This window comes from Pelmatolapia mariae, linkage group LG8, assembly GCF_036321145.2.
Source record: "Pelmatolapia mariae isolate MD_Pm_ZW linkage group LG8, Pm_UMD_F_2, whole genome shotgun sequence".
Lineage (NCBI taxonomy): Eukaryota > Metazoa > Chordata > Actinopteri > Cichliformes > Cichlidae > Pelmatolapia > Pelmatolapia mariae.
In genome coordinates, this window is record NC_086234.1 from 30467547 (window position 1) to 30477500 (window position 9954).

Below are 9954 nucleotides of genomic sequence, written 5' to 3' on the forward strand. Positions count from 1 at the left end.
CCCAAAGAGGAAGAGAGGCTCAGCTTGACTCCAGGAAGAACACAGCACGTCTCAGGACAGAAGACTGACGTGTGTTTGGGACCTTCTTACTTCACCATCTGTCAGTGACTCAGTGACTTTCATAGCCTGAAACATAACCAACGTTTACATACTGAGTTTGTGTCACATAATGCCTTTGCCTATCCTACATTGTGTCTGTAATGTCATTATCGCTCTTCTTCGCAGCACCTTCATCATCGAAAAGCAGCCGCCCCAAGTGTTAAAAACCCAGACCAAATTTGCAGCCACAGTTCGCCTCCTGGTGGGCGGGAAGCTCAACGTCCACATGAACCCACCTCAGGTCAAAGCTGTCATTGTTAGTGAGCAGCAGGCCAAGGCTTTGCTGAAGAATGAGAGTACACACAGGTGAGGGACTGATAATGTTTATAGGTGACACTCTCTTAGATAATAAACATGTTGTTTGAACATCATCATCATTGGTTGCTTTGAAGAACAGTCAGTGAGAATATGTTCAATCCTAAACAGTGAAAGCAGTGGAGAGATCCTCAATAACAACTGTGTGATGGAGTATCACCAGGCCACGGGCACCCTCAGTGCACACTTCAGAAATATGGTAAGTCTCTTTAAATAAAGTGGTTACACTTGTGCGTTTATCGGGCATTTTTGTACGTTTTGGTTTTTTCTTTTTTTTGATTTGGGGATCATGTTGGCTGTGTTCAAGCTTTTAACTTTGTTAAAAAAAATAATGCAGTAGTTCAAATGTTCAAACTGGCACTTAAAGGGTTAAAGTCCTGAAAATAATTTAATGTTTGATCGTTTTGAAAAAGGCTCACGTTGGTTAAGTGATTTATGAAACGAAAAGAAGCAGACATGATTACGTAGTTCAACTAATATATATACAGCAGGTAAAATAAGTATTGAACACGTCAGCAGTTTTGTAAGTAAATATATTTCTAAAGGTGCTTTGATGTGAAATTATCACCAGATGTCAGTAACAACACTTCCAATCCAGATGTGCAAAGAAATCAAACCACAGATGAAGTTGTGTAATAATAAAAAGTGACACAGGGAAAATGCACACTGACATTTATTTATTACTTTATACAAATGTTGGTGATGACAGTTCATGACAGCTTCTGTAAGGAGAAACCAGTCCCATGCACTGCTCATGACTTTGACCCCTTCACCACACAAACAGTCTATAAATCCAGAATGCTCCGTGGACCCTTCCCACAGATTCAGGTCAGGTGATTGGCTGGGCCGTTCTAGCAGCTTTACTTGATTTCTCTGAAACCAACAGTTTCCATTGGCTGTGTTTGGGATCATGGTCTTGCTGAAACGTCCATCCTTGTTTCATCTTCATCATCCTGGTAGATGGCAGCAGATTTTAATCAACCATGTCTCCATTCATCCTTCCTGGAGTTATATTTAATGTCTCAGTGCTGTACGCTGAATAAACAGCCCCCCACCATGATGCTCCCACCTCCAGACTTCAGTGTTGCTGTGGTGTTTTTGGGGTGAAGCCACCCAAACACGGTGTGTTTACAGCATTCAAAGAGTTCAGTTTTGGTCTCATGTGACCAAACTATATTCTCCCAGCATTACACAGACTTGTCTAAATGTTGTTCAGCAAACTTTAAACACACTTCGACATGTTTGTCTTCAGCAGTGGAGTCTGAGCGTGCACATGGGCCATGGTGGCTGAGTGCCTTACTGCACTTTAAAACAATTGTACCTGCTGATTCCCGGTGATTTGTAGCTCTCCATAAGCAGCCCTTTGCACTTGGGAAAATCTTATGATAAGTTTTCACCTGTCTGTCTGAAATCTTGTGGGGAGCAACCACAGCGACACAGCACGGATTAAAGATGGTACACGTCTCCTTTTCTTGACCAATGGTACTCTCAAACTAAACACAGTTTCTATGGCACAGTGCTGTGAAGTTCAGAGTATGCATAAATGTTGATGGTAGACTGTTAGGACATAACAGAAGATGTAAATGTGATATATGCATGTTTTTAAAGGTTATTTTTGTCTCTTCAGTGTGACTGTATATAGGAAATCCAACTGTGACAGATCCACTTTGACAAAATAAATAATGACAGACTGAATGTGATTATTATGAGTCACAATACAAAGAAGGTACACTTATTATAATCAGATAATCTGGTTAAATGTTCTTGTGTGTGTGTGTGTGTGTGTGTGTGTGTGTGTCACAGTCACTGAAGCGGATCAAACGCTCGGACCGTCGAGGTGCAGAGTCCGTGACAGAGGAGAAGTTTACAGTTCTGTTTGAGTCCCAGTTTAGCATTGGGGGCAACGAGCTGGTCTTCCACGTCAAAGTAAACCCCGTCTCTGTGTCTGATCTTTTATATTTAGGAGTTAAACATGAGCAGCCACATTTACTAGAGTAGAGTGGAGTTCAGCTTTTATAATTGAACAGTTTTTCAGAAGTCTCTTACTGCCTGTGGTGTGTTTCTGTAACCTGCAGACTCTGTCCCTGCCTGTGGTAGTCATTGTGCACGGCAGCCAGGACAACAACGCAACAGCTACAGTCCTGTGGGACAACGCCTTTGCAGAGCCGGTAGGTTGGCTGCCCCTCGTTGGCTGGTGACCACAGTGCCCTCTTTAATGTTTGAGCACAATTTATGTTGTTTTTCTCTGCAGGCCATGAGAGCAGACGGCTTGTGATTAAAGAGCAGGCTTTGAGCTGTGATCAAATGAATTTTACAAAAAATTCACAAGAACAGCTTAAGAATTACAGCCTGTATATTAAATAAGATTTGGCTGAAATACCAACAAACTGGCAAGGGTTCTGCTAAAGGGAAGGCCTCACGCCCACAGAACTAATGATGGTATGGAAACTGTGCCAGGCTGACCATTAACCCATCTCGTCCTGTTCCTTTCTGCCATAGAGCTCCACTGTTGTCCAAATACTCGGACGTGTCCTCAGGGAGCCTCACAGTGTTATTCTGTGACCTGGAATAAATCCACATATTTTGAAATAAACAACAGTGAATATGCAGAGACAAATAAAATGCAGTTGGAAGCTGAACTTTTTCCTCCTGTCATCAGGGCAGAGTGCCGTTCATTGTGCCAGAGAAGGTGCTGTGGCCCCAGCTGTGTGAGGCCCTCGATATGAAATACAAGGCAGAGATGCACAGTGGGCGTGGCCTGTCAGACGACAACCTGGTCTTTCTTGCACAGAAGGCTTTTTCAAGCAGCAGCAACAACTCTGACGACTACCGCAGCATGACCATATCCTGGGCCCAGTTCAACAGGGTGAGTCGCTCCTCTGACTCTTAAATCACACGTTTGTTGTGAAGCCGTGTCGCCACACCAAAGCTCACCAAAACGCTGTAACGCGTAAATGATGTAGACAAGATAATACCGTGTCTCATCATTTTTCTTTTCTTTAGGCTGGATGAAACTTTACATTCTTAAGTCCATATTACACGTTGTGACATTCAGCCATGAAGCTAACACACCAACACAGTCCTGCTGATAGCTGCGTGCTGACATTAATAGGCTGTCATGTTATGTAATAGCACTACTGAGGGAGGTAAAAGAGAGAAACACAAAGGTCATTCTGTGTGCACGGTGTAATCCCACTATTACTGTGGAGCAGTTAAATGTGAGGCTCTGAACACTCACAATGAGCTACAGCACAGAGCCACCTGTGCTAATTACTTAACATCTCCCATGTGCACAAAGTAAGAAATGTTTTTAGATAGAATTTAGTGCAGTTTGTAGTAAATTCTTACCTTAGTAAGGCGTATTTGTTTGAGACACTGAGAACATGGGTTGCAGGCATCAGCGCAGTCTGACGTGTCGATATGTATAAATTAGCAGGTATATGCAGGTGTTCCCCACTCTGTCCACAAGGGCAGTGCTGATGGGCGATGGAGGTCAAAGGTAATGGTGGTTGCTCAGCAATGAAGGTGATTCTTTTTTTTTGGCCATTTATTCTAATAAATTAACGCCATTATAAATGTAATCTGTCCCGCTGTAGTTTCATGTTGCAACACACGTGTCATGGCATGCATGGGTGTGCAGACAACCCTCGTTTGTGCACAGACTTCAGCATGCTTTAAAGTGTGTGCGTGCGTGTGCTTTTGTAGAACAGCTGCCTCAATCCATCATCATGATTCAAGGATACGAGGATTTTTATTATAATTTCAGCACACGTACTCACACAAGGTGAAACACTCAGGTTCTGTTTAGAAGCCAAAAAGAATGAGAACACAACAGCAAAATCAAAGAATAAGAAAGTATATTTACAGTGTAACCTACGTATAAATAAAAGAGTTGGAGCAACAAGCTAATGGAGATGTAGCTCTGGGTTTGTTTTATTTTGTTTGTTTTTGTGATTCTTGGTGTGAATTTGATTGGACGTCCACTCCTGGGAAGATTGTGTCGTTGTATTAGCACACACCCTGATGCTCTAGACCAGCATACGTCCAAATCTTCTGCTTTTGTCGAGGTGCTCACACTTTCTGATCATCACTTAATCACGTACATTTGATTAGCAGCACCTGGTTGCTACTTGTTCTCTTACTTCCTAAGTAAAAGTGGACTTTTCCATAGTTTTAGACTGGAGAGTTTTCCTTTTTTACAGCTGCAGAGACATGGAAAATCAGGAAGCAGCATCATATCATTGAAAACATAAAGGCCATAAGCGGTGTGCATGTGAACCCACTGAAGAAATTTGTTTTGCACAGGAAAGCTTACCTGGACGCAACTTCACCTTCTGGCAGTGGTTTGATGGAGTAGTAGAGCTTATGAAGAAACATCTGAAGCCTCACTGGAATGATGGGTAATCACTTTTATTTATTTTCCTTCTGCGAGAATCTGGAATGAAGATTTATTTGTGTTGTATGATAAATTGAAAAATGATCTCTGCTGTCAGGACTATGTCACCTTTAAATGAGCTTTGTGCTGCAGCAGAGATGGTGGGGTGAGGGCAGCACTGTGCACTTGTGACAGTGCACCGGTGGTGTTTAAGTGTGTAACTATGTGTGTTCACAGGGCCATTCTGGGCTTTGTAAACAAGCAGCAGGCACAGGACATGCTGATGTCCAAACCCAATGGCACTTTCCTGCTGCGATTCAGCGACTCTGAGATTGGAGGCATCACCATCGCCTGGGTGGCAGAAAACCCCAACAAATCAGGTACGCAGTGGCTCTGCTTTATGGCTCTGTTACATATACAGTGCACTGCTGCCACACAAAACACAGTTTTAAAAAGCCCACATAAAGCTTTTGCTCTGCTGAAGACACAGGTTGGATTTTCTTCTGTCCTTGAGTGACATGTCCACACAGAAACACACAGCGTGGCACAAAGCCCCACTGATGATTGTTAGACACTGTCTCTGCGTCCGTCCTTTTGCATACGATCACTGCAATCCTCAGTTCTTTTATGTAGGTGAGAGGCTGGTCTGGAATCTGTTGCCTTACACAACCAAGGACTTCTCTATTCGCTCGCTGGCTGACCGCATCAGTGACCTGAACCATCTCCTGTATCTGTATCCTGACCGGCCCAAAGACGAAGTCTTCGCCAAGTACTACACCCCCCCACTTTGTATGTGTCAGCTCATTTTTAACATCAACACTTCACTGTTACCATAACATATATCTACTGTTTTATTTTAATGTCTTTTGTTTTTGTTTTTACCAGCAAAAGCAGTTGATGGATATGTGAAACCACAGATCAAACAAGTCGTGCCAGAGTAAGCGTCTCTCTGTCAAACTGCCACAGGAAATCTGCTAGCACTGCTGCTCTACCTTTGTGTCAGTTTGTCACACCCACATGTGAAGCTTTATATCTCTGCACCTTTTGTCTTTCTTATTTTTGTTGAGCAGGATTAAAATTTCAAGCATAAAACGTTACGATCCAGCAAGTTTCTGCTTCTGAGTATTTCTGTGTTAGTCGTAACTTTACTAGCAGCTATAAAGATCACTAACACTATAATTTAATGTAAAACTAATCTTCTTAAACATTACTTTTAAAAATCAATTACTGTCAAAACTTAGCTAGGTTTAAATATAATGGTTGGGGACTAAGTTATAGTTCTGCACAAATCCCAGTGATAGTTATGACATCATGTCTCTGTTTTCCTCACCTTCATTTGCCTTCTCTCTCATTGACACCTCCATGTTATTCCTGCCTACCTGAGGCTCTAACACATGAAACCGTGCAGAAACATCTTCATTTATTCCTCATATCGTTACCGTTACTTGTTAATTACCTCCAGTTTAGGCCCTGCCGTTTCTGGGCAGCTGGCAACGAGACAATGATTACATTCTCACCTCGTGTCCAAGCCAAACAATGTTGGATCAAAAAAAGTTGCATTAACGGCAGAATGTAACCTTGGAGCACGGTTGTCATGTTCAACAGAAGCAAGAACAGCAACACCTGAAGTTCAGCATATCCTCAGCAGCTCACCTCAGTATCAAACTTCTTACATAAAGTTTAACAGCGTCCACCACAGTAAATAGACATGGATATATGCTGACAGCTGACTGACAGCCTGCACTCACTACAGGTGAACAGCAGCTAGAATAGCTGGATTGTAGTCTGCTGACATCTAGTGGTGAAAATGTCTCTTTGCGCACTGCACCTGTAACATCACTCTGCTTTCCTAGCTTGGCGTTAGCTTGCTGGCTGGGAAGATGGTGGAAGAGAGTTGATGTGCAGCAGCTGTTTCTTAACCATGTTGTTCTCTCTGTTCTCCACTCGCTCTTTTTTTGCAGTCAAAATAAGAATAATGTTGATATCTGCACTCAAAACTTATAAACCACTCAACTCAATATTGTCTAAATATTAACCTGAATATAAATATATTAGTAATATAAATAAAAATGTTTGTTTTTCCGTGAATATCATTGTAAAATGTGCTCTTTTAGTAATGCTGCAGTAGGCTAAAGTAAAGTGTGGCCATGTCTCTGATAGATTCACCACCCCGAACCCTGAACCCAGTGCAGGAGCTACTGCATTCATGGACCAGACTGCTTCTCCCTCTGTGACCCACCCTAACAACTTCAATGTCTACCCTCCCATGTAAGCGGCTTTCTTTTTGCACGTGTGCATATATTTAATAAAACTCTTAGAAACATGTGAAAACACAAAATTAGTCAGAATGCCTTTGACATTTGTGCAGTAGTACTTCATAACCTTCATAAATCCAGGAAACGTTTTGTTCTTCTTAAGTCAGATTCACCAAGAACACTGAGGTTTGGCAGCAAAGCATGTACACACATGATCATTGCTTCATGTAACAAAATTCTGTGGTAATAATCATCATGCTGATATTTAAAACAATAATCTACAGGAAGACGGGAGAAAGACACGCTGTGGAAAAGAGCCAGTGATTAATAATGGAAACGCCTCTGTCAGTGCGCCCCAGGGTGGCTGTGGCTACAATGTAGCTTGCCATCACCAGTGTGTGAATGTGTGTGTGAATGGGTGGATGACTGGATGTGTAAAGCGCTTTGGGGTCCTTAGCGCTATACAAATACAGACCATTTACCATGATTAAACGCAGAGTGGCATGTAACCACATAGTGAGTGAAAAAGGTGACTGAAGAAGAGACAGCTTACACATAATGCAGCATAACTCAGGCAGGAGTGGAAACTGGAAGCTGGTTCCACAGAAGAGGGGCCTGAAAACTGAAGGCTCTGCCTCCCATTCTACTTTTAAATACTCTAGGAACAAGTAAGCCTGCAGTGTGAGAGCAAAGTGCTCTAATAGGGTGATATGGTACTACAAGGTCATTAAGATAAGATGGGGCCTGATTATTTAAGACCTTGTATGTGAGGAGCAGGATTTTGAATTCTGGATTTAACAGGAAGCCAATACAGGAGAAATCTGCTCTCTCTTTCTAGTCCCTGTCAGGACTCTTGCTGCAGCATTTTGGATTAACTGAAGGCTTTTCAGGGAGTTTTTAGGACTTCCTGATAATAATGAATTACAGCCTAGTCCAGACAGTTTGTAAACAATGCAAACTATCAATACTAGTTTTGGATGTCTTTGTTGATACTGCTTCATTCAGGAATGTAAACCATCCATGAAGATGCTTTAACATTGTTTTCCATTGACCATCTTCGCTGCTGTCCTGTCAGGGCTGACGGCATGTTGGATCCCGATGGGGACTTTGATCTCGAGGACACCATGGATGTGGCTCGTCATGTGGAGGAGCTGCTCCGCAGGCCTATGGCCAACCAGTGGAACAGCCAGCAGTCCTAAACCAGACACTCCCCCCCTTGCGGCACGCCCCAAGGTCATCTCCGTCTGGAAACACTCACGCCTGCAAAACCAACTGGACTGCAACCAGGGCAAGTCGGCCAGTGTGGCAGATCTGCGTCACATTTTGTTATTCAGGTTTCTCTTTAACTGTGTCCAAAACGAGAATACACCTGGTGTCGAATACTTGTCTACTCGTCCAAGACTTTTTAAAGAAGTAAAGTCAATGTTACTGCCATTCAACAAGCTTTAGATCCTCTCCTGCTTCCTGTAGTTTCTCACTGCTGCTATCTGGAGGTAGTTTGTTTCAATTGGGTTTTTATTAAAAACTGAGACGGGTCGTTCTCAGCAGAAGCTTTGCCTTTGTATGCGCCCGCTGAGCATCAGGAGACACAGATAACACACAGCTTAAGTCCCTTTCAGACATGCACTCACTTTTCTGTTGCAGTTGTGATGTTAATGGGCCAGCTCATTTACAATAACGTTGCCCTTTCAACAATTCATAAGTCTGAATGCACATGGGCACAGCCGGAGGAATGACTCTGTCTCCTGGACCTGTTTGTTATTGCTCGCCTCAGAGAATGCCCTAAACGCGTATGTTTCTATTTTACAGTATGATTAGACTGATGCATTTCCCAATCAGAAAGACTGATCTCTCTCTGAGCACATTCCTCTTAGCTGTCACACACACTGATCTCACTGTGGAGAAGTAAAAGTTCAGCTACACCTCACTGCGTGTCTGAAAGGGCCTTAAATATCACTGTGAGGAGCTCTCTCTCCCAGTACACAGGCAGTACTGGTTACTGTGACACATAGTTGACAAATGTATTATTTTCTGTATTACAGAGATGATTTTTTTTTTTTTATTGTCAAGAAAAATGAAGATTTCCAATCAAGACTTCAAGAAAGACGATGTAACTTATTCCAAATCTTGAGTAAAAGCTTAAAATAGAAAGGGACAGCCAGAAGGAAACAAACTGGTCTCCTAGTAAGGTACCTATTGCTTTATAATTAGCTCCTGAGCTTAGCTGTGGCCTAAGCTTTAGGACAGGTTTAACCTCTTAGGACCTGGCGTCCACATATGTGGACATCACATTTTGGGTTATTTAGACCAAAATATTGAATTTTGCTCTACAAGGGCCTGATATCCACTCACGAGGACATCATACTGCTGCTGTTCTATCAAAATTTTAAACGAATATCCTCATATGTGGCTCTTATTTTTCTTAAAAACAAAAATAAGGTAAAAAAAAAAAATCTGGTAATTCTTTGTTTTTACATTGATGGGGCCCCAATGTGACCAAATATCCAAGAGAAATTAAAAATGCATGCCGTGGGTGGTTAAAGCTCCCTGTTGGCTGAGCCAGCGTCTGTGTGGGCCGCAGCAGCCACAGCTGTTTCAGTGTTTGGTTGAACCTGTAACAGCTGCTGTTTCTGTAACATGCTACACACCTGAGAGCAGCTGGAGATTGAACGTTAGTAAAGTGACCCTGTAGTGTGAGGCAGCTGTGGATGTAGGGCTTGCTGGCTTTAAGTGTTAGCACCGACTCTAAATTGTGAATGTCGATTGGCTAACATGGCGGTTTGTTGCATCTCTTCCCTCAGAGGTTACTTGGTCTTCCTTTAAGTCCTGACAATAAACTGTAAGAGTCGTGTTTAAAACATTTCTACCAATTCATCTGTTTCTCTGTGACGACGTTGAACCAAACTGCCT

The 9954-nt window shown here is 42.5% G+C and overlaps 1 protein-coding gene across 1 annotated transcript in view; it reads left to right on the forward strand.

The window, feature by feature from the left end:
- Positions 1-9954, forward strand: part of LOC134632920 (signal transducer and activator of transcription 5B-like) — a 33110-nt gene that overhangs the window by 20274 nt on the left and 2882 nt on the right. Inside the window, exons 9-19 of the mRNA XM_063481797.1 lie at positions 226-405; positions 526-613; positions 2218-2340; positions 2490-2582; positions 3074-3280; positions 4720-4814; positions 5027-5169; positions 5423-5578; positions 5675-5726; positions 6950-7057; positions 8120-9954. The exon at positions 8120-9954 is cut by the window's right edge and continues 2882 nt beyond it. Of these exons, the coding sequence (XP_063337867.1) occupies positions 226-405; positions 526-613; positions 2218-2340; positions 2490-2582; positions 3074-3280; positions 4720-4814; positions 5027-5169; positions 5423-5578; positions 5675-5726; positions 6950-7057; positions 8120-8243 (1369 nt within the window). The 3' untranslated portion in view covers positions 8244-9954. The remainder of the gene's footprint in view (positions 1-225; positions 406-525; positions 614-2217; positions 2341-2489; positions 2583-3073; positions 3281-4719; positions 4815-5026; positions 5170-5422; positions 5579-5674; positions 5727-6949; positions 7058-8119) is intronic.